The 24,720-nt window shown below is 44.0% G+C and overlaps 1 protein-coding gene across 2 annotated transcripts in view; it reads left to right on the forward strand.

Moving 5' to 3' along the window:
• Positions 1–24,720, forward strand: part of DAGLB (diacylglycerol lipase beta) — a 254,600-nt gene that overhangs the window by 43,193 nt on the left and 186,687 nt on the right. For both annotated transcript variants that reach the window (XM_078665138.1, XM_078665137.1), the window contains exons 3-5: positions 209–383; positions 2,279–2,540; positions 11,998–12,120. In XM_078665138.1, coding sequence (XP_078521264.1) covers positions 209–383; positions 2,279–2,540; positions 11,998–12,120 — 560 coding nt within the window. The remainder of the gene's footprint in view (positions 1–208; positions 384–2,278; positions 2,541–11,997; positions 12,121–24,720) is intronic.

The following is a 24,720-nucleotide window of genomic DNA, read 5'->3' on the forward strand; positions in this document are numbered from 1 at the left end:
ATCATATGAATTACTACATTATTTAATACTTTGGTCTGTCTTTTTGGTGGGTTGGTTTAAACCCACATTTTAGAATCTCTTTTGTTTAACTTTTTTTTAATCGTTTTTTATTATGTTGGCACATAGCAATATACTGCCAATTTGAAAAGAAAAGTGTTCTGTCTAATTAAATGAAAAAGAGCACTGACATAACGCTTTGTACTTTCAGGAACAATTTCAAACTCTGGACCGAGGAAGTCTATTCCTAAACTGGTGTATATACGCCTCGGTCTCTTCCTGCCCGAGTTTGTCTGGGCCACTTTAGGAGCAATATGGGTGTCTGACAACAGTGTGCTCTGTGATCGAACTCTGGTGCATGTTGTACTTGTCACAGTTATCGCAAGGTAAGATCTTACCTTTATCATTCTAGCACTTGATATAATTTTGGAAGATTGCAAAATTGGTGACATTGGTTTTCATTGCATCTCTACTTTTATCTTCCGTTCCATTATCCCTCCATTAAAATGTATGTAAGATTTAGAGCCAGATGTAGGTAAATACCATTTACCAATTCTAAAATACCGAATTTTACCGATTCGGTATTTTAGAATGGGTAAATGGTATGTAGGTATTCATTCGGTATTCCCCATTCATTCCTATGAGCCTGGAGGCCCATAGGAATGAATGGGAATTACCGAATCGGTAAATACCGAATCGGTAAGAGGGGGAAGACCTACAAGGGTGGTTGCACCCCTGAATAGTGCATGGGTGCACATGTGGCACACATACATGCCCTAAGGGCATGTATGTCTGCCACATGGCACTGTTAAAAAAGCTCAAAATAGCTTTTTTAACGGTTTTCGTTATTTACCACCAACTTGTAGTTGGTGGTAAATAACGAATCCTTACAAGTGAAATGCACTCACTTGAGTGCTTCCTACATTAAGGATTCGGTAATTTATCGATTCCTTAAATTACCGATTCGGTAAATTACCGAATCCTTTAATTAGGCCCCTACATCTCAAATGCCTAATACCGGTCGGTAACGGCCTAAATTCGGTAATTTTGGCAGTTACCGACCGGTATTAGGCTTCCTACATCTGGCCCTAAATCTTTAGTTCTCTTTCCTGAGCACCATTTTCTAACCATATTGTGCTCTGTAAATGCCTATTGAAATATTACACAGAAAATAATCTAATTAGACCACTGTTTATTCTCTCAGTCAGATACTCTCTGAATTTTTTGTATTCTTAAAATGCCCTGCTGCATTACTGGAGCAGGGAGGAACGGATCAGTGAGGCTCAACCCACTACTGAAGCCCTTTGCTGCTCTATTTGTAATATCATATGATAACTCTATCAGTCCGACACATAGAACTTTGCGCTAGATAGACTGGGCTACTAACATTGGTACTAAGTTCCCCTTGCACAGTTATGCAGGGTAGACTTTGGCAATATACAGATTAGATCAGGGTCATCGAAGAACAATCTTGAATCTTGCTACCATCTCAAAATAGTAAACCTAAGTAATCCACGGGAGCAAGAATCAGGGACCTAGCAGGAGGCTTCTACAGAAAGCAGGAATTGAGGAAAGGCAAGGACAGACTCCTTCCTGACAGTTGGAGACACAAGTAGGAGCAAAAACAACAAAAGGGGAAGACAAAAAGGCCAGGTGAAATGAGGACTAGTGACCAGGGTAAATTTTTGCAACACACAACATTGACAGTCAAGGTCTTTCACAGTCCAGTGTCTCAATACTGGTGTCACAAGTCTTAGCTCGGAAGTCCTCTGACACAACCTCTGTGAAAAACAGATGAAGAAATTAAACCTGAATCGTGCCCCATGCATAATATTTTGGTAATGTTGCCATTAACAAACTGTTCCACAACAAATTAAACATTTATTGCTGCCGTATTTACTAAATGCCTCCTTGTCTACCTGTCGTGACCCAAGTATCATTTTAGGGTACACTTTGTGTTTTGGGGCGAATAATGGTAAAGTAGTTCAGGAATTTCTTAAGAAGCACGCACTCAGTCCTACACATCTTGCATTATAAGACTGAAATCTCTAGCTTGTTTACTGTTCCCACAGAGAGATACAATTTCTTAGAGAGATTTGACATAGCAAAATCATTATTTTTTGTGCAGAATTTGTCAGACTTATTTCTCTAATGCTTATAAATTCACCTCTTAATGGCTTTAAGATAAAAGGTGTGCTTCCGTGTCAAGGGTAAGTATTCAACCATGTTTGTAAATATATCTATATTTTGATACCCATCATTGTTACCTTTTATCTTACAGCTGGTTTATCATCATTTTTACCACAATTGCAATTGTAATTGTGTTTGATCCTTTGGGCAAAAAAAGAGTTCCATATCTTAGTGGAAATGAGCATCACGACTTGGAAAGCAGTCAGTCCAGACAAATGTTCTACAATGTCAAGAAGGCCACAACAAGAGTTTGGGAAAACCGACTCAGGCTGCTCTGTTTTTGCGTTGGTCGTGATAATGACAATCGAGCAGCTTTCTCAAGCATTGCAGAGCTTTTCTCGTCATATTTTTCGGTATGCTAATGATATGCTATCTATTATTTGCTTTTTAAATTCATTGATAGCTCTTCAAAAATTATAATTTACTTTTCTCCTCGATTGTCATAATTTCACTTTATGTGCAATATATGTACAAATGCAAGACACATATGTAGGATAAAGTTTTTTCATTTCTTGAATGAAAAATGCTTCACCATGAATTCATCTGTTGTCCTTTTGTAAGTATATTTTCACACACATTTTGTAACTTTCTCAGTTTATTTTTACTGAAGTTTATAACATGCATAATGCTGCTTTAAATACACACTAGGTGGGAGGTGAGGAAGGTTACAGTAAGTTTACAAAAGTGACTTATCTCATAACTTTATTTTTTAATCTATTTGTAGACCGTCATGGGTGCCTGTTCAATATGTTCCTGCTGTTCATGTGTCTGACGGCAACATCAGTTGTGATTCCAAGTCTTAGTCAAGGGCAGGTTGTTACAAATAACTCAATCATCATAAAGTGTAGTTCTATGTTTGTTGAAATGAAGACTAAGTAGGCAGAATTGTTCCCCCAAACAGTTGTAGCATCTGGGGCAAACCTTGAGTGTCTGGTCACTTGATGTGATGTAGACCTGCAGCTCAAATTGCCCACACAAAGAACTTGGAAGTTTTGATATTTCCATTTTTGGCTGAAGACAATTATTTATTTATTTATTTATTTATTTATTTGCAATTTATATTGCGCGACAAAAACCCGAAGGTGTCAAGGCGCCTACAAAAACAGTTCAAAAAAGCAGGAACACAGCTACAGGTATGCCCGCACAAAGAGACGTGTTTTCAGAGCAGTTCTGAATGATTGAAGGGTGGGAAGGGACCTTAGTTCTAATGGGAGATCATTCCACCACTTCGGTGCCAGATTGGAAAAAGCTTTACCACCCCATCTGGTTCTCCGAATGCAAGGAACCGAGAGAAGGAGTCTGTTAGAGGAACGCAGGTTCCTACAAGGGTTGTAGCGAGACAGAATGGAACCAATTCCAGTCGGACTGCTTTTCGCTAAGGCCTTATAGACCATACACATGGTCTTAAAGATTATCTGGTCCTCCACGGGAAGCCAGTGAAGCAGTTTTCTGGCGGAGGTAGCCGACGTGCGGCGTGGTAAATCCAAAACGAACCTGGCCGCTGCGTTCTGGACCACCTGCAAGTGCTGCAGCAGACTTTTATTCAGTCCCGCATACAGCGCATTGCAGTAGTCCAGCCGAGAACCAAGAAGGGCAACAGCGAGTTGTTTCCTTGCCTGCTGTGAAAGGTAGTGCCTAATCTTCCTTAGTATGCGAATAATACCCCAACAGGTCGATACAGTTCTATTAACCTGTTGGCACATACTAAGGGTGGGATCAATCATGACCCCAAGATTTTTGGCAGAAGAGGTAGGAGCAGGACAAGCTCCCAATGAGTCTGGCCACCACTCGGCTGACCATATCTCCTCCTTTCCTCCGAACACCATCACCTCCGTCTTCTCCCCATTCAGTTTCAACGAATTCTAAATCATCCATTGGCCGACTGCCTCCATACAAGATCTAAAGTTGGAGGCAGTCGACGTAACTGACTGGGAGAGAGAGACGAGGATCTGCGTGTCATCCGCGTAAGAAACTACCCCCATCCCAAACTATCTAATTAGTCTGGCAAGGGGGGTCACATAAATGTTAAAGAGGGTCGGACTCAATGCCGACCCTTGAGGGACCCCACATTGCACAGACAGGGATGGAGATAGAAATTTGCCCAGCATCACTCTTTGCTCTCTTTGATCTAGGAAAGAGGTCAATAACCCCAGGGCCGCCCCCCGAACCCCGATCTCCCTCAGACGAGATGTTAAGACCGAGGGAGAAAGGGTATCAAAGGCAGCCGTGAGGTCTAAGAAGATCAGGAGGGAGGTCTGTCCCTCATCCACGCGCGTGCGGATATTATCCAGCACTATGGTGAGGGCAGACTCGGTGCTGTGTTCCCTCCTGAAACCATGCTGGGAAAGATCCAAGCAGCCCGAGCTTTCCACAAAGGTGGCGAGATGTTTGTTTAGATGAGTTTCTAACATCTTCGCCGGAGCCGGGAGCAGTGAGATGGGGCGGAAGTTCTTTAATACCCCAGGATCAAGAGAAGGCTTCTTGAGTAAAGGTTTTACTACTGCATTTTTCCACTGCTGGGGAAAAATGCCATCCTTTATAGCCCTGTTCATGATGTCAACAAGAGGGGGCAAGAGGGATTCTCTACACTGCTTAAGGATCTTGAGCGGACAGACATCTAACGGGGAGCCGGATTTGGTTTTATTGAGGAGGATCTCTAAATCCTGTAAGGAGAGAGGAGGGAAAGATTCCAGACCTCCCAACAAAGGTTTCTCCGAGAGAACAGGGTCCAGATCGGCGGGAGCTAGGGGCTCGATGGTAAGAGATCTCTGCAACTCCAAGGCGATATAGATGTCAGAGATTTTAGTCTGAAAGAAAGAGGCTATACTATCACAGAGCTCTTGAGATGCAGTGACGGGGTCCGGGGTCTGAAGGGTTGTAAGGGAATCCACTATCTTAAACAACTCTCTAGGAGAAGAGAGTGAGGTAGTAAGGGCCGTAAAGTATTCCTGTTTTGTCCTGATCACTTCCAACTTATATTTCTTTATCAGAGGCAAGGCAAGCTTCCTGGTTTTCTGCTGCTTGTAGACTAGTTCTATTCTTGACTGATAAAGCAGCCCAGAACATATTTAAGTATTCAAGGCATGGCATGATTACAGAGCGGGTTAGTGTGATTTGCTGAGGTGAAAGCCTTAGGATAGAACACCTTGCATGATTTATAGGTAGTAGTACACATTTGACCACATTGTTGACTTGGAGGATGAAGGTTAAAATAGGTACATCAAAACTCCATACATTTTAATTGAGAGAGGAATGAGGCTCCATTGTTAGTGGGCAATCAGAATGGATGATTTGTGGTTTTTGTAGTCCAGAGTAATCAGTGTTTGAGGCTTAGCATCGTTTAATAAGATCTCATTGTAGTGCATGCTGCTGTGGATCTCTTAAGAAGTATCAAATTTGCATGGGACTCTCAGAGCCCTTTGCCATTCGGGGGTTAATCGGGGTATTGCCTGCTTGCACACAGTAGATTATAGTGAACCTGTCCTGGAGCTTCACTAGTAAAAATAGATACCTAATGAAGTGGAATGTGATAGGGAAAAGCCTTGGGCCACCACCAGATTAAATCTTTAACTGCAGATAGAAAGGATAATTTTGACTTGGTGTGTATGGCCAGTTAAAGTAGAATCCAGTTTGTGAAACTCCTGACAGGTCGTCTTGACAGATACTCCACTGACATTCTTAGACAAGAGTTGGAGACTAGCAATACAGCCAATAAAGATCCTGTGGCACTTGAAATAGCCAATAATAAAAAGATGTTTGTATGTCTTACCATAATTGTTTAATTAACACAGAGCAGAACAAGCTTGGTGTAAAAGGCCTAATTGTGCTGTTATTGAACTGCCCACAGGATTGTGGTGGTCTTTTGGCCCCATGGGGATACACCAGTGAAAACCAGAAGAGCGCCTAAAACCATAATGTTTCCATTACGCTCTTCAGAGACCATCAACCATTCCTAAAATTTCTATAACTAGTTCAAAGGTTGCAGTTCATTTGCTTTACTTATGGCCTGTCTACGTTTTCTAGGTATTTCAACAAGGCCCTTCAGTAGTGTTCCAACATTTTTGTTCCAGAAGTATGTGTCCTATTATCTTGCTGGATGACATCCCCTGATGTATCCCTGCCCAATACCTTATCCTCTGAATCCGGCTATTTGTAATTCACAAACTGAAATTGATGCCAAATTTCAAAACTCTTTTTGCACCCCTTTAGGGATAGCAAACTTCCTGGGCTTTAGCATTAAACACCTCGTGAACCCGGAAGCATCCTCTTAAGAAACATGCCTTTATCATTTGCAAACTAGAGTCTGCTCGCTTCGCTTATTCTCTCCCTTTGAGAAGTCTGGCATTCCTTATCAGCCTTTTCACAGCCTCTGTTCAGGCCTTTTTTCTAGCTTCATTATACCACATGTCCTCCATTGCAGTAAGTCCACCCTTCTTAGATGGACTTCATCTATCAGGATGAGAAATCTTTATCTGCCCTTCACTGGCGTTTGTCGAACTTCCAGGCCTGAAACAGCAAGGCCATGTTTGTGTGTCCTTGGACCTTATCATCTAATTGGAAGCCATCAGGTTAGGCAGAGGAGCCAATCTGTTTGTCAGAGGGTCATGGCCAAAAGCTATCTCTGCATAAATGCACTGGCATCTGTTGGCACATTTGCCATCAAATGTCTGGGCAAGATAAAGACTCACTGTTGCATTGTGTTTTGAATTGACAACTTGACTGCAGCAAAATGTCAACAAGCTAGGGCAATGAGATCAAAACCTTCTTCACCATTTTGTAAGGATTTCTGGAAACATTGCCTCCTCAACACTCTGTTGATCATCCCGTAGTACATCCCAGACTTTATCAGTTCAATGGCTGTTAATCTGAAGATCTCAGGAGCTCGCAGAACTAAGTAAAGTCCACATTTGTAAAGCGCACAATCACCCGTAAGGGTCTCTAGGCGCTGGGGGCCGTCGGGAAGATTAAGCGAGCTATTGCCCAGAGTCACATGGTGCTGGGCTAACCTGCCGCCGGAGCCGGGGATCGAACCGTGGTCCCCAGATTCCAGCGTCAGTCGCCCTGGCCGCGGCGCCACACCTCTTCCTCTAGAGGCTGGACCCTCGGTTTTTTTGAGCTTGTGCCACCCAATCCTCTTGGGTCCTTTCAACCTTGATCACTTTGCATTCCATCTCAGTTGCCACATTCCACATTTCCTGTCCTGGTGTTTTAATATGGCAACAGATGTCTTTCTCCAGGACCGGTTAAAATTCCATCCTTACTGCTAGATCCAACCATTCCCCAGGTTTCTCCTCCTTTTTAGTTCAAATCTGTTTTATTTTTTGTGGAACACAGCGTTACGCATACAACCTCGTGCCGAGGCCGGCCGCGTATATGGGAACTCTCGCATTTCAGTGCCGGGGTGAACGGGAAAGGAGCTTTAACACAGCGCCTTGCCTACAACCCTCCAAGGAGGGCCGGCCGCGTGGCTTAGGGGTGTATTGCGCAGGGAGACGTCACATGTGAGAGTATGGACGCTTATGCGAGGGAGGCGTGGGGCGTAGAACTAGCCCAGCCGTCGTAAACTGCCCAACAGGGCACAACTGCCTCACAGAGAGACGAGGGCCAGAGCGGCAAGTAGGAGAAAAGGAAGTAGGAGAGACGATAGAGCCTGAGGGTAGGCAGAAAGGGAGAGAAAGGGTGGTGGGTGCGCGCAGCCTGTTGGTGAGCAGAGCGCAGGGAGGCGTATGAGGTAGCATTAGCATCAGTAGTGTGCATGGTAGTCAAGGGCACAGTCTGGCCGGGTCTGCGGGGACAAGCGCATCCTCGAAGAGGTGGAGAGCGCGGAGTCTAGGGGGCATGTGTCGCGCATATTCTGTAGAGCAGAGGTGTCGCACTAAGGGCTCCCAAACCGCCTTGAACCGTGTGTCCCGTTCCTGCAACCGTGCCGTGAGTAGCTCCATCGCCAGGACCTGCCAGAGGCGTACAAACCAGGAAGCTATGGGTGGCGCCTCTGTTCGTTTCCAGTATAGGGCGATGAGCTGCTTAGCAGCACCCAGCATTTGGAGCGTAAGGATCCAGTCGTTGCGGGTAAGCGCCTTGAGCGCGGTAGGTTGGATGCCGAGGAGGATCGTGTGCGCTTCCTCAGGCAGGGGGAATCCCAGCACCTCTTTGATGTGGCTAAGCACCTCCTTCCAGAAAACAGCCAGGGTCGGACACGTCCACCATATATGCACAAAGTCACCAGTCGCAGAGTCACATCTCCAACATGTCGGCGAAGCAGTGGGAAACATTTTACTAAGACGTAGAGGGGTGTAATACCATTGCGTGAGCAGCTTGTAAGCGTTTTCCCTCTGTGGGATGCTACGGTACACCTTGGGTATATCCCGCCACAGTCTGTTCCATTGGGGAGGGTCAATATCTTTTCCCGACGCCAATTGCCATTGTCTCTGATAGGGGTGCGCAGGCATCGAGGTGGGGTGTTGCAGTATGCAATATATTTGCGAAATTAGCCTCCGCAGCCCCCCAAGGGAGCGTGCCAGCTTCTCGAAGGGCGTGTACGCCCGGGTGGCCGCTTGGTACATGTCATCGCTCGCGGTCCAGTGTCGCAGCTGGGCGTGTTGCAGGCCAGCCGTCTCGGGGACCCTAAATTCCTCCCTGCAGTCCTTCCACTTCTCCTCCTTTTTGACTGCAAGACAGCACTGGTGGGTACGGACCGGCCTTATGAAGCTAAGCTCTTGAGAGTGGCATTGAATTTTCTGCACTTTCATCCTCCGTTCAGCTCTCTCCTATGAGTCCAGAAGGTCTATCCTACTACCTGATATTTTAGGCCATCTACATCTCGCGTATGGGTAATATCTAGGAATACTTGTAATGGCCAGGTGTTTGGGGACTTGCTGTTGGATTGGTTGGCAATTTTGGGCATCGAGAAACCCAGCATACCTGTAAGTTTGCGTTGGCAGCTTGGCTTTGCTGGTGCTTGGGGAAGGGATGTAAATCCCTTTCTTAACCCTCTGACTTTCCTAGGGAAATTTCTATCGGAGTTTTTATCTAAAGACCTGACCTTTAGGATGATCAGTGTTTTCCAGTCAACACTTGCCTCACTTCTGCCCCTCTGTAACTCCGTTCACATTGGTAGAGCCCCTCTTGTATGTCGTCACATGAAAGGAGAGTGCCTCAAAGGGTTCCCTCTTGCTTGTTACTCTTCTATTTAGGACTCCTATCTGGGTCTGTCCTCTTTATTAGGGTGGTCCCCACAATTAATTTCTTTATTTTAGGGATCTCTCTTCAACTGCCATTTCTTCTGTCTTACCTTTTGTAGGCTAGTATCAGATATTAGAGCTGTAACTGTTTCCGGACTTCGTTCTTTCCTGGATGGGGCTGCATTTTACACCTCCACATGAACCAAGAATGCTTCCTGCTTCACCCTGTATGCCTTTTGTTACATCCGTTCTTTCCTTGTGCCTAATTGCTTTTATGAGGGAGCATCCATCTAGGACCAACTCTATTAGGTTCTTTTCACCTCTTCAGCTCATCATCTCTTTCAGGAGGCCTCAAAGTTAAGTCTCTTGCTTGAACATGGCTCGATGGATTCAGGAGGTGTTGGCCCTTGAGAGAATATATTTCCTCCTTTTCGGCTCACACCAACTGTGGCTCCATGGCATCCAAAACCTTTTGCTTTTGACTGAAGGTCGAAGGATACCCTTTGGGCTATGAATCCAGCTCAGCTACCTTCAGGACATTCTAATTAAAGGCAGTGGGACATGTGGCTGTCAGAAAACTTGTATTGGCTTTAAACTTCCATTTTGTACCACCCCATTGTCTTGCATTAAAATGGGAATTTCCTAGCTTTAGCGCATGGGAAAAGAAGATTTTATTGAAGATAGTGAGGCAATACAAGATCACTTCAGACCATCCTAGTGGTAGTATATTGTTGATGAGCTGTTCTTATTGTGCTGCAGTATCACCTCAATGCTCTTGTGCTTGTTGTTTTTTCCTGAAGTTCTGATTCTGGTTCATCCTAATAACGAGCAGCCTGTTCTTGCATCTTCTATTAACTGAGGACCTGATTACTAGTTTGGCGGTGCTGAAGCGGGACCGCCACACTCCATCCCGTTCCTGCACTGCCAAACCCGTATGCGCACCGCCCACCAGATTATGACTTTTATAGTCCCTGGCGGGCTGTTCTTTGGCGTTCCCACGGCGATGCCTATGAAATAGGCACTGCAATGGGAACATCAAAGGAAGTACCTGCACGGCACAGACTGGTGCAGTCCATGCCGTGCAGGTACTGGGGTGCATGCACGCAGGGGGTCACAACAAGTGCCCTCCATTCACCCCATGACCCTGAGGCAACAGCAGGCCCTGTAGGGCCCCCTTTGTTTTGTCGCTGCCACAGTTTTTATGCTGGGCTTACCGCCATGAAAACCATGGTGAGGAGGAAACTCCTAATATGCTTGGCTGGACTGCGACGGTCCCACCAAGCATATTGCGGTCTCAAGACTGCTGTGCCAGGGCTGTGGTTGTGCAATGGCGGTCTGACCGCCCTAGTTGTAATAGGGCGATCAGGAGACGGCCACACCACCGTGAGTCATAATCAGGCCCTGAGTCTTGCCTACTCCAAGTTGAATATGTCCTCCTTGCTGTTGCCTCCTCCCAGTTGGATGATTGACTCTTTCCTGGTGAGGGACAGCGACGGAGATGTTGATGCCTTTGATGGATAGAGACAATGACCTCACAATGTGTTTTGGGCTTCTCTTAGATGCTACTACTGGAACAGTAATGAAGGGGCATGTGCATAATGTACCCCTTCATTGTCTTTAATAAAATGTTAGCATTCCTCTGCGCTTATGCTAGGAAAACACCAGTGGATCCTCTACTCAGTAGACAGCCAATGTGACGATCTGAGAGATTGAAATGCCATAGTGCCACAATTTCTTGTCCTGTCAACAATATGGCAGCCGATAGAGAAGCCACAATTTCTTGTCCAGTCAACAATCTAGCAGCCGGTAAAAAAACACTTTTATGCGATAGAGGTTCTGGATAACGGAGTGAAAACTGCCAGATGGATGGTTTAACATATTTAGTATTGAGATGTGTGTCTTTTTGGTAACCTAATAATGGAGAAATAGTTTTCTGTCTCCGAAAAATCCTAAAGAATTTGACGAATCCACTAATGTTGGTAAATTTCATCTTTTTTAATGGACTGTCAAATTGAGGCACTGGGCTAGACATCCCTCAGAAATAGGTAAATACAAATTTTTTTCAAGGGTTTAATATTAAACAAGCGTCCTTCATTCAAGTGACAGTCACTGAGAGGCTACTCCTTTTTCGATCAACAGTGGCCGCAAGTGATATCAGAAAATATAGTTTGGTGTTGTGTGCACAGTGATGAAAGTCAAACCAACATCGAGCAAATCGATATCCGAGCAGCTCCAGGTATAATTTGAAGACTTCACTTCAATATTTACTGCCACTTCTATTCAGTTTTATTTGGTACCCGTTAGACTCTATTAGCATAAAATTTTATTTGAGCATTAGTGACATTCAAAATTGAATACACAGAAATTGCTTTAGCATCTCATCATAGCATGATGAAAATAAATTTACAAATAATGTAGCCCCTAAGTGTGTTATAAAAATAAATCTTGTAATGAATGCTGTCTGTACACGGTACAGTAGAATGCATTGCAGAGAGTACTTATATGCAAACAGTCATTAAATGGTCCTATTTTGTTAATACTTATCTCTGATGATTGGAAGCCGAGATGATGAACAACATTGTCAGTAGTTGTGGGTTTTGCTTTAATGCTTGTCCAATTTTCGTTCCAGGACACTGACCTGGTACCCAGTGATATAGCTGCTGGGATGGCACTTCTGCATCAAGAGCAAGATAAAGTAGATCTTTGCAGAGAACCAGAGGAAGTAGTGTGCCATTCTCCAACTTCAACTGATGTAAGTTCTATTGCATGACCTTCTACATTCCCATGAAGCCACCTTTTATGTTAAGTCCAGTCTATCACTGCCATATAGGTAAATGGCTAAATATATTTCTTTCTTGCACTTTTAAGTTGCTAAAATGAAATAATGTTTACGATGTCAGTTGCATATAAAATACTAAAAAAAGAGGCATCTAACAGAAAAGGCAGACCAGAGAAGCTAAGCAGTCATTTGTTGCATCATCTGACCTAATCTGTTTATGCAAAATAGTCTTGCCTATTCTTTTAAAAACTCCGCAGTCTAAGGGTTTGCCCTATTGATCCCATCACAACCTGGGCTTAAGGTATAGCATACAAGAAAATGGTAAGAGATGGGAACAAATGGAGTTGTGACTCTGCCAGTGAAAATAACAATGAATCACTAGTACTGTATGTCTCCATACAAAACATATATATATATTTCTTTTACTTCAATCACAAGCAAAGGCCATCTCTTAGTCACAGGTGTGTATCATCAGACAAACAAATTACACAGTAACAGTATAACCAAACGTATTATTTCACACATCCTACAGTGACATATAATCACAATATAGCACATTTAAAACATATAAATGTAGTTAGTCTATCTTCCGAATAGTTTATCAGTATGGCTGCAATACTTACTAATCAGAAGCAGTCCATACAGGAGGTAGTCCAGTCGGGATACACACAAGAGGGAACAGAAGGCCCTCAAAAACAAATTGTGTGTATCACAATCTTGAAATAGTTGAAAGTTATTGTACTTAATCGGACTCCTCCAAATCCCAAAAGTTGCTGCGTTTCGGTCCATCCATTCAGGCCTCTTCAGGACAAGGAAAGAAGGAAAAGAACAAGGAACACAGAAAAATATGTGCTCCAGTGGCTTGGTCCGAGATCTGTCAGACTTCTTGCCACAGCAGAATCGCCGTTATGGGAAGGTAGACCGCATTGTTAAGTGAGCTGTCACTCTCCGATTTTTTTTTTTTTTTTTTTAAATTTATTTATATAGATTTTATTTCAACAATCAGTCGTACATTGAGCATGATACATAAGAAGAAAAAATATATATATATATATATATATAAACATTCAGTATATGAATCATATCAATACTTTCATAGAGAGCAGTTAGCACCATATTCAATAAGCAAATCAAATTAAATCCATTTAGAAATCGATCCCATATTTTTTGTCCCAGCTTTTTTCTTTTAACCCCCATTGCCATTTCTAGTTGATATATAGACAGCAATTTAATTTGCCAATCATTAAAAATGGGGGGCTCACTATCTAACCAGCGAGACGTAATACAAAAACGAAAAACTGACATACAAATGAACAGAAAAGCTGCTTCAGCAATGGATCTGATTCCAAGTTGATCCGTTTGAAGACCTAGAATTACCATTCCAGAAGTTAAATTAACAGTAATCCCCAAACTATTATTTATAAAAAATTCAATATCCGCGATAAATCGGGAAAGTTTCTCACATTTAAAAAACATATGAATAGAATCAGCGGCTGTTTCATCACACCGATTGCATTTATCTCCATTTCTAACTTTCCACTTAGCTAATTTAGCAGGGGAGTAATAAAGATCAAAAATTGACATATAGTGTTGACTTTGAAGCGAACCATTAAAAAGCATCTTAATTGATAATTCAATAGATCTTACCATATCAACATTTTCAATTTCAAGTTTCCTTCGCCATTTACTCTCTACCAAACATAAATCCTCTTCAAATTGATTGATAGCAGTTTGATAAACTACCCCTATTTTTTTTAACTTTTCTACTAGTTTCTAGAATAATGTTTGGACTCATACAAATATGATTAATAAGACCCGTAGATTCTAAAAAGCTCCGTATCTGAAGATACTTAAAAAAATCATTGCTAGGTATTCCATATTTAGTTTGAAGATCAGCAAAAGAAGCGAGTTGGGCGCCTTCGTATAAATCTCCCAATAGACAAATTCCAGCAAGATACCATCTTTTCATAATTTGATCGTGAAAAACCTTGGGTAACATACAATTATTTAAAACTAGAGAATAATGATTAATTTTGCCCAAACGAGTAATTTTTTTCCTTATTTGCCGCCAAATTGCAGATACTGCTATGATAATTTTAAATTTTGTTTTTTTATAGAAACTGGGTTCAATAATTTTAACTAAGCATTGACAGACTTCTTCACCTAGCAACAATTCGTAGACTGAGGGGTATACCGGTTCTTCGGTGATGGTATCCCAAAAAAGTAATGTACCCATATATCTTAATTTAATAAGCCAATAATATAGCCGAAAATTGGGGACCCCCCAACCATCCTAAAATCTTGGGAGAGAACACCATTTTAAGGACCGCCTAGTTCTATGATAGCCCCAGAGGAACCTGGATACCAATTTATTTATTTTACTAAAATAAAAAGACGAAAATAAAAGAGGTATTGTTCGAAATAAATATAGGAATTTAGGAAAAATTATCATTTTAATTATATTAACACGACCATAAAGAGAAAAGTTTAAGTTGTTCAGCTTTTCTAAAACCTGGTTGGAAGATTTTAACACTGGCTCGAGATTGAGACGTACAATATCATCAATCTTAGAAGATATCATAATCCCCAGATATTGAGCTTCAGAGACAAAAGGCATTTCATTAGGTCACCCATAATCAGAATGGATCAGTTGGGTTTTTGCTACATTTAACTTATAACCCGACAGTGCTCCAAATTCTTCAGCTAAAAAAATTATTTTTGGGAGTGTTCGTCTTATATCTAGGTGACCATCCTGATCCCCTCAGCGACGGTCGCTCCTCACTGCTCCCAGCGCTCGTGGTGTGGTATCGTAGCGCTTTACTTCAAATTGTGCTAATCTTGCTGTGTGCCTGCTTGTAATCTCATAGCATTACCCCCAGCGCCTGATCGCCCCGCATATCTGCATAATCGCGCTATATACATCAAGTGCGCTTTGTAACGATCTGTATTGCCCTTAACCGTGATTTTAACGGTATCATCAACTCGCCCCTAACTGTGCCGGTGCCACTAGCATTCCCCTCGCTTTTGTGACTCTGTGTGCCCCGATCCTCTTTCGCGTTTGGCTTGCAGCCATTTTGTTTGCTTGTTTGTTGTTGTGACTCCCTGCCCGGCCCCCCACCACGCTCCCGCCTCCCAGCTGACCCTCCCTCCCACAGAGTGTTGTGGCTCCGCTCTCCGCCTGCAGCGCTGTGACCATCCTGATCCCCTCAGCGACGGTCGCTCCTCTCTGCTCCCAGCGCACGTGGTGTGGTATCGTAGCGCTTTACTTCAAATTGTGCTAATCTTGCTGTGTGCCTGCTTGTAATCTCATAGCATTACCCCCAGCGCCTGATCGCCCCGCATATCTGCATAATCGCGCTATATACATCAAGTGCGCTTTGTAACGATCTGTATTGCCCTTAACCGTGATTTTAACGGTATCATCAACTCGCGCCTAACTGTGCCGGTGCCACTAGCATTCCCCTCGCTTTTGTGACTCTGTGTGCCCCGATCCTCTTTCGCGTTTGGCTTGCAGCCATTTTGTTTGCTAGTTTGTTGTTGTGACTCCCTGCCCGGCCCCCCGCCACGCTCCCGCCTCCCAGCTGACCCTCCCTCGCCCCTCCCCCCCCACTATCCACATATGACAGATGTTTGTGCGCGCAGCGCTCACGCGCAGCGGTCGCGCCGAAGGTGCGCCAAAGGTAAGCCCGTCTACGCCCGTCCGCGCCTGGACCGCGCCCTGCGCCAGACCCCCTGTCCCCCGCAAACCGCACTCTGGCCGCATTAAGTATGACGCAGCCACCCTCCTAGCCCTTAACCCCGGACGCACACCCCAATGCTACGAAGCTGCCCCGGGACGTACCCACGGGCCCTTCGCCTGCCACTCCTGCAAATTTACCAGCGTCAAGACCCTTACCACAACCACTAACCCCAAACACAGCTCCAACCCTAACCACCTGAAGTGCATCCTGCTGAACACCCGCTCGGTCCACAGACACGCCACCGAACTCTGGGATCTACTCGACGCTATATCACCTGACGTCGCCTTCCTCACTGAAACATGGATGAATGCATCATCATCACCCGACATCGCCATAGCCATCCCGAACAATTACAAGATCATCCGTAAAGACCGTACCGTCCAAACAGGAGGAGGCATCGCCATCGTCCATAAAAACACCATCAAAATCACGACCAGCTCCGACGTTAACCTTACCACCGCCGAACACCTCCACTTCCAGGTCCACACTGACCCCAGAACCACACTCAGAGGCACCCTCATCTACAGGCCTCCAGGAACACGTAAACAATTCAGCGAGGACATCACTGACTTCATCAGTCCACATGCCCTCGCCTCCGAGAACTACATCCTACTAGGAGACCTCAACTTCCACCTGGAAAAGAAAAACGACAGCAACACCACCACCCTTCTGGACAACCTGGCCAATCTCGGACTCAAACAACTTGTTGACACCCCCACCCATGTAGCCGGACATACGCTAGACCCAATCTTCCCTTCCAGCAAACACATCTCCTTCGACCGCACCACAGCTCTCCATTGGACGGACCACAGTTGTGTTCACTTCAGCTACAAAACCTCCTCGACCCACAACCCCCCACAACCTATTCCCCGAAGAAAATGGAACAAAATCACCACCGATCAACTCCTCACATCACTCAACCAAAACCCACCCGCCCCCTCATCGGACTCAAACCAAGCTGCCATCAAATTCAAACAATGGATCACTCACAGCGCTGACGAATTAGCACCCTTGAAAAACCATCACACCAAACAAGACAGCAAAAAGGCCCCCTGGTTCAACGATGACCTTAAGAAATCCAAGAAGCTATGCCGTACTCTCGAGAAAACATGGAGAAAAACCCAACCGCCGACAACTTGACCACCTTCAAGGCAGCCATCCGCAAACACCACCAGCTGATTCGATTCACCAAGAAATCAGCATTCAAGAATCGACTCGACAACAAGGCCCATAACAGCAAGGAACTATTCAACATCGTCAAAGAATTTACCAACCCCACCGCAGCCTCAAACGACATCACTCCCTCCCAAGACCTCTGCGATTCGTTATCCTCCTTCTTCTACAACAAAATTGCCGACATACATAACAGCTTCGAAAACAGTCCCAACGAACAATCCCCCCCACCCCCCTCAGAACCTATACCGCCCTCTAACAATCTCAACGCCTGGAACCCAATCACCACCGAAGACACCATCCGCCTAATGAATTCCATCCACTCCGGCTCGCCAACCGACCCATGTCCCCACCACATCTTCAACAAAGCAGACTCCATCATCGCACCCCATCTCCGTGATGTTATCAACTGCTCCTTCAACTCTGCTACCTTCCCAGAAAGCTGGAAACATGCCGAAGTCAGCGCCCTCCTGAAGAAACCCACAGCAGACCCCTCTGAGCTCAAAAACTACCGCCCAATATCCCCCCTCCCTTTCCCGGCAAAAGTCATCGAGAAAGCCGTCAATAGCCAACTCGCCGCCTTCCTCGAATCCAACAACTCCCTCGATCCCTCACAGAACGGCTTTCGAGCCAAACACAGCACCGAAACCGCCCTCATCGCAGCCACAGACGACATCCGAACACTACTGGACAACGGAGAAACAGTGGCACTCATTCTACTCGACCTCTCCGCCGCCTTCGACACAGTCTGTTATAGCACCCTCATACAACGCCTCAACAACATCGGAATACAAGGAAAAGCATTGGACTGGATCATCTCGTTCCTCACCGGAAGAACCCAGAGAGTACGACTTCCCCCATTCAAATCAGAGGCTACCGAAGTCATTTGCGGTGTACCACAAGGATCATCACTCAGTCCCACCCTCTTCAACGTCTACATGAGTCCACTCGCATCCATCGCGCGTCAACACAACCTTAACATCATCTCCTACGCTGACGACACCCAGTTGATCCTTTCCCTCACCAAAGACCCTAACTCCGCCAAAACCAATCTTCACGAAGGCATGAAAGAAGTAGCCGAATGGATGAAAAACAGCCGCCTAAAACTTAACTCAGACAAAACGGAGGTGCTCATCCTAGGATCATCCCCCTCTGCCTGGGACGACTCATGGTGGCTTTCGGCTCTGGGCACAGCACCCATACCCACAGATCACGCACGCAACCTGGGCTTCATCCTAGATTCCTCACTCTCGATGACCAGACAAGTCAATGCCGTCTCATCCTCCTGCTTCAACGTACTTCGTATGCTCAAAAAAATCTTCCGTTGGATCCCCTCCGAAACAAGAAAGACTGTCACCCACGCATTAGTCACGAGTCGACTGGACTACGGAAACACCCTCTACGCCGGAATTACAGCCAGTTTACAGAAAAAACTCCAACGCATCCAAAACGCATCAGCGAGACTAATTTTGGACATCCCTCGCCAAAATCACATTACCGGCCACCTGAAAGACCTCCACTGGCTCCCCGTCAACAAGAGAATAACATTCCGTCTCCTCACCCACGCACACAAGGCCCTCTACAAACTAGGGCCCGAATGCCTCAACACTCGACTATCCTTCTACACACCCACCCGCCAACTTAGATCCTCCAATCAAGACCTCGCCGCAGTTCCGCGTATCCAAAGATCCACCATGGGAGGTAGATCCTTCTCCTACTTGGCGGCCAAGACCTGGAACTCACTCCCCACCCACCTCCGCCTCACACAGAACCACATCTCCTTCAGAAAAGAACTTAAAACCTGGCTATTCGATAAATAATGAACCCCATCCCCAAGCGCCTTGAGACCCTCCGGGTGAGTAGTGCGCTATATAAATTCTTGAACTTGAACTTATAGTCGTGATAGCAACATCGTCTGCATAGGCAAATATTTTAAATTGGCTTCTTGACAGGAGGAATGTCCTGTTCAGTGAATAGTTTACGAAGGTAAGGTTCTAAGTACAATGCGAACAGCAAGGGGGAACAAGGACAACCTTGCCTTGTCCCCCTTGTTATCTCAAAGCATTCAGAGGATGAATCTGTTATTCTGATAACCGCTTTTGGGTGGAGATAGAGTGCCCTAATAGCATTAATATATGCCTTGGGAAATCCCATCCAGACCATTACCGCCCATAGGAACTCCCAGGCGACCCTGTCGAACGCTTTTTCTGCATCCAACAGGGCCACCGCAACTGGGGACTCCGAGGCCTGTGCCCAGTCCAATAATGCTATAATTTTTTTAATGTGATCCATGGTATCTCTTTTTAAAATGAAGCAATGTTGTTTAATAGAAACAAGAAACGGCATTAACACATTTAATCTATTGGCAAGAATTTTTTAGAAGATTTTACTATCAGATGTTATAAGAGAGATAGGTCTATATGACCCTAACTCTTCACTATTTTTGCCTTTCTTTTTAAAAATGACTATTGTAGCAAGTGACCATGAATTAGGGTTACTACCCACAAAGGCGGACTGAAATACCTTAATCAATTCTAATTTTAAAACTTCCCTAAACACTCGATAGAATTCTAGAGGAATAGAGTCCGATCCCATTGCTTTACCGTTAGTGATAGAGTGCACAGGTCACCCGACTTATAATTTTACCATATACGCATTGGGCCCATAAATTCAATTTTCCATATTTATTAATCAGGTAACCTTACACTCTACTACCAGTAACCCTGCTCCTTCCTATTTATTTCCAGTGTACCCGACTTACCAATCCACTGTTACAGGTACCTATGATCACCATGGATCAGGGAGCTAGCTATAAAAGAAAGGCAGACACAAAATACAAAAATCATATACTATAATTTACACTCATGTAATAACCACAGACTCGGGAAGTTTTAAAATCTTTATCTAAATTTCATCATCTTCAGAAAGCATAAGATTCATAGTAAGCAAAGAGTCAATAACTAAGATTATAAAGAGCACATATCCATACAGGAAGTAGATAAGACCAACCATTTATGAGTCTAAAGGGAAGGTAAGAACAGGGCACATACTAATATAGGTTTCAGAGCTTAGACTCAGTATGATGTCTAAAGGACAGGAGAAATAAGGAACATACTAGAATTTCACAGTGAAATATTTCCCCATGAAGAGGAACTATGGGTAAAGTAAGAATGGACCATACTAATAAGACGGTGTAATTACTTGAATCGACTAAAGGATGGGTAAAGAAAAGGAACATCTATATTGTATGAGCAATATATAGAACAGTACTTATAGGATGGGAAAAAAATTGGAACATGCTAGTATAACAACTACAATGTAGGATTTTATCATTTGTCAGTGTAAAGAGAGTAAGAGTAAAAGGATAATGTGCAAGTGCGATTTTATTAAAAGCAAAGATATAGAGAATGCAAAATGGGTTCCCTCAGATTTATATTTACCTAGAACGGTGTGGAGACCAACCCTGGCCACGGGTCCGTTAAGGACAGGAGAAACCCAAGGAAGGACAGTCGCCAGTAGGCCAGCAGGTGCAGAATGGACACCCCAGGACAGGACAGGAAAACCAGATTAGGATCAGGACAGGACCACCAAGGTAAGACCAGCACCCACAGTTCGGAAGCAACGCCTGCGCTACACCCTCTCTGCAGCTATCAGTCCCGATTGGGTTATCGAATTCCCCAGCAAAGTGCTCCGCCAGCACTTAAGGTTTCCCAAAACCCTGCTAGGGTCTGTGGAAATTACGGACAGAGTGCTCCGCAGCTCTCTGTATCAGTCACCTATTGAGTGCGTTGGGTCAGTGACAGGTCAGCTATTCGGACAAGTCGGACAATTTCTCTAGCTAAACCTAGGCTAGTTATACTGTTTCGGGTCAGTGTACCACCCCCCAAATGTTGCAAGTGTAAGAATCCCCAATTTCGATTGGTCCTCAAGTAGGACAGGTCAACACACCAACCAGGATTAAACTTCTACAAGCCCCAATTTGCATCTTCTGAGACCGCCTATTGAATTTGGGGTTCCCATGACATATTCTACAAAATACAATGGAGAATACAAAGATTATATACAATTGTGTCAACTGCAGGACAGTTCAGCTTCTTCTACTAGGCGAAGGTGCATCTTCCCAGGCGCATCTTGGAGGGGACCTCTGGGTTGGCGCACGTTCAATGTCACAGAGTTCATCCTCTGGCGGAAAACTGTCATGCGCAGAAAGGCTGTTCAATATGGAGTATTCCCATCCCTCATGCCCAAGGATTACGATACATGAAAAGTAAAGGAAAACAATTTAGAACACAGAAATAAATGAACACACTGTATACCAGGAATCCCTATATGACTCCCCTTACTTTATATTAACTATAGCATTAATATTAATGCAAAACGAACAGCATTGCAAAAGCTGCAGGGCAAGCGTCGGCATGTAAGAACACAAAGCGGCCATCTTTAAAGCTAGTGCGCAAGCGCAAAGATTTCCCACCAGAACTGCGAGTACGTCACGTCACGTGAGTGTGACCAACGCATGCGCAGAAGAAATTCCCGCCAAGCAGCGGCCATTTTTAGTGGCAAGCGTATTACGGTTAGTAAACACATATGCCAGCTTCTCTGGGACACCCCAAATGTCAGAATAAATGGGAAATTAGTTAGACAAACATATTGATTTAGTTTATTATAGTTATTCGAGGTTCTTGAATGCAAGCAAGCCGCTTTACGTGCAAATTCTTGCTCCATCAATCCCCTCTTTGATGATATTTTATATCATCACAAATCAAGAATAGAACCAGATGCTAACTTTTCACAATTTGCCCAATTCAATTTCTTCAAACATTCGATTCAGTTTCTCCTTTGTCTCTTTATTAGGGTGAGAATTTTTCACCCTTTTATAAATCTGATTATTCATTTCCTCTAATTCAAGTTCATCCACATTTCTTTTCACTCCTCTCTGGTTCACAGTGTACTTCTTTTGGTGCTTTCGACATTTACTACAGATGAATATGATGAATATAACTAAACCTATTCCCGCAATTGGCATTAGTACTTTAATCAGAAAACTTCTACCTAAATTAGCAAACCAATGACCTACGGCGGATAGACCATCAGTAAGTCTCTTCCAGGCACTGTCAACCTCCAGTGGTTTGAGTTCTTTCGCCAAATTAGTAATGTTCCTTACATACCCTTTGATCTCTACACTTTTATCAGGTATGTAAGTGCAACAATGTTGCGCTTTCAACATTCTGCAGACTCCGCCCTCTTTTGCCAATAGGGTGTCAAGAGCAAGTCTATTTTGTAAAACCATTGATCTGACCGCAACCATTTCGGTATTGACCATCAGGAAACCTCCAGCAGTGTCAGTAGATAACCGATCTACTACTGTTGACAATTTGCAAATTCTGTGTGTATTCAGAACCACTCCCACTGTAGGTATCATTGCACTAAAAATATCTCCTACAATTTCAGCAGCACTTTCTCTTTTATTACGTACTAATTGGTTAGTCTGTTCAGTACTTCCAGTGATTTTCCCCACATGGTATATCTTTTGGAAGACAATACCAAGATAGGAACTCCCGTACCAATGGTCGGGCAATTTGAAATAAGCCTTGTTCCCACATATAAAATAAATTCCAGGAAACACAGGCTCTGTCCCATCTTTGAAACCCCAACCTCCAATTACCTTGTAATAATGTCCGCATTCACTGGAACCAATGAAAATATTGTTATAATAACTAGTCATTTCTCTTTTAAGACGCAGTTTCCCCTTCTTTTCGAAATCCAGAAGCATCGCAGCATTAGCTCCGCCATTTGGGGTGCTCCCTATACTCTCTGCCCACTTAGGAACTTTGTGGTTCTTGTCCTTGGCTTTCTTTCGGAAACCCTCTCTTCTCTTTTCTACCATGTCTAGAAATTCTTTCTCATGTAAAGAACAGGTTAGGTTATTTTTGTGTGCATCATCTATATTAATTTTTCGTACAGTTAGAAAATAATCTCTCATGTATTTAGTACATCTCTAGTCGTATGTACAGGATTCAGGTTTCTTCTAACAGGAAGTTCAGAGAATGTCACGTCAAGGTTTGAGTAATAATACTGTAACGGTCCTCTTTTGTAAAATAAACTGGTTAGTATACTACAGGAAATTCCATAGGTTAAGGGCAAGTGGTGGTAAGTCACACCTTCAGCTACGGAAGTGGGTAGCTTCATGCAGACAACAGTCGTCTATTTCCATGGTTTTTACATAATGCAATAACAAGTTTGCAAAAACATTTAAATGCGTTTTGTTCTTAATTTTGTTAAAGTGTAATCCTTCCTCATCTGATGCTTCTAAATCTAATTGTCTCCGTTTCAGGCTAAGTGGTTTGTCCAATGTGTCTACTCTTCGTGGTGTAATTCTAGTGTGCGTTTCTACAGTGTCATCAGGTAAGTTATTGTTCGGGTACAAACTCGGGTTCTTGCTCATCATAGAAGGAATAGTTATTGTTAGTCCTACCCAAAGTATCAGTACTAATGCTACACTACATAAACATACTTGGCAGCATGTTTTACAACAACTTCGTCTCGGTCTCCCATTCTCAGAAGAATCAGACATTTTGGCCCTAAAGAAGCTTCAACCCCTCTTTGTAACTCTGCCCAACTTGCTTACTCGAGTACCTTTTCAGGGTGGTTCTGCTTCTTCTTCAGTCTGTTCAGCAATCAATTCTTCGTCACTTTTAGTACTTTCGTCACTTAATTCCAGATTTTCACATTCTTCCAGTACATAGTAAGTCCATTCAGGGCTCGAATACTTGTTATTCAGCTTTTTGATGCGAGCACTTCTTCTCCTTTGTTTTGTCACCACTGGGTCAGTTTGACTCGAGACCCCCTTTATTCGTTCAGGCTCCTCGTTTATCGTCTTTAGACGCAATCTCAGCCATTTTACAAATCTAGGTACTGAGTCACCTTTCCTTAGTCTCTTAACTGGCACTGTGTCTTGACCTTTTTCAAACACTCTTTTGTTTTCTTTCAGTTGTGGCACAATGGGATCAAGTTCGTCCTCTGTATTATTCCCTAACGGACTAGGTCCAGGTCTTTCATCTGTTTCTTCTGCCTGGTCCCTAAACTGGCCTTGTTCAGGTGTATGCTGATTTTGACTCTGATCTGTTTCGATTTCTTCTTCCTGAACACAATTGTCTAGTCCTATCTGTTCCTGTTCAAGCTCTTCGAACTCTTGATTTTCTTCTGCATGAACTTCCGCCCTAGTCTCTATCTGTCCCTTTTCTGGTGCAGGTGTTCTGGGTGGAGTGTCAATTACCTGCTCTTTCCCTATCTGGTCCTCCTCAGAATCAGATTTAACGTGGATTTCGATGATCTGAGTAGCTTCTTCTTCCCCTGTCTCGTCCTCACTATCCCAATGTCTATCTAACTGGGCTTGACTTCTAGTTCATATAGGGTCGATTGTCAGATCGATTAATGGAATCTACTCTTCTTGACTGGAGCTCGGTTGTACTTCTTCAGCTACTTCAGGACCGATGTTTTGGGATCCTTCAGCTGCTCAACCTTCAGCCTCAGTTTCGTCAGGTTCAGTCACTTTCTTCGTGTGGCTGGCATGGATCCAGCGAGGTACTCCTGCACACTTTACAGCTGTGGTGGTAACCAGAATCACCTGTCGTGGCTTTCCCCACCTGGGTTCGAGGCA

The sequence above is a fragment of the Lissotriton helveticus genome, chromosome 10 (assembly GCF_964261635.1).
Source record: "Lissotriton helveticus chromosome 10, aLisHel1.1, whole genome shotgun sequence".
Lineage (NCBI taxonomy): Eukaryota > Metazoa > Chordata > Amphibia > Caudata > Salamandridae > Lissotriton > Lissotriton helveticus.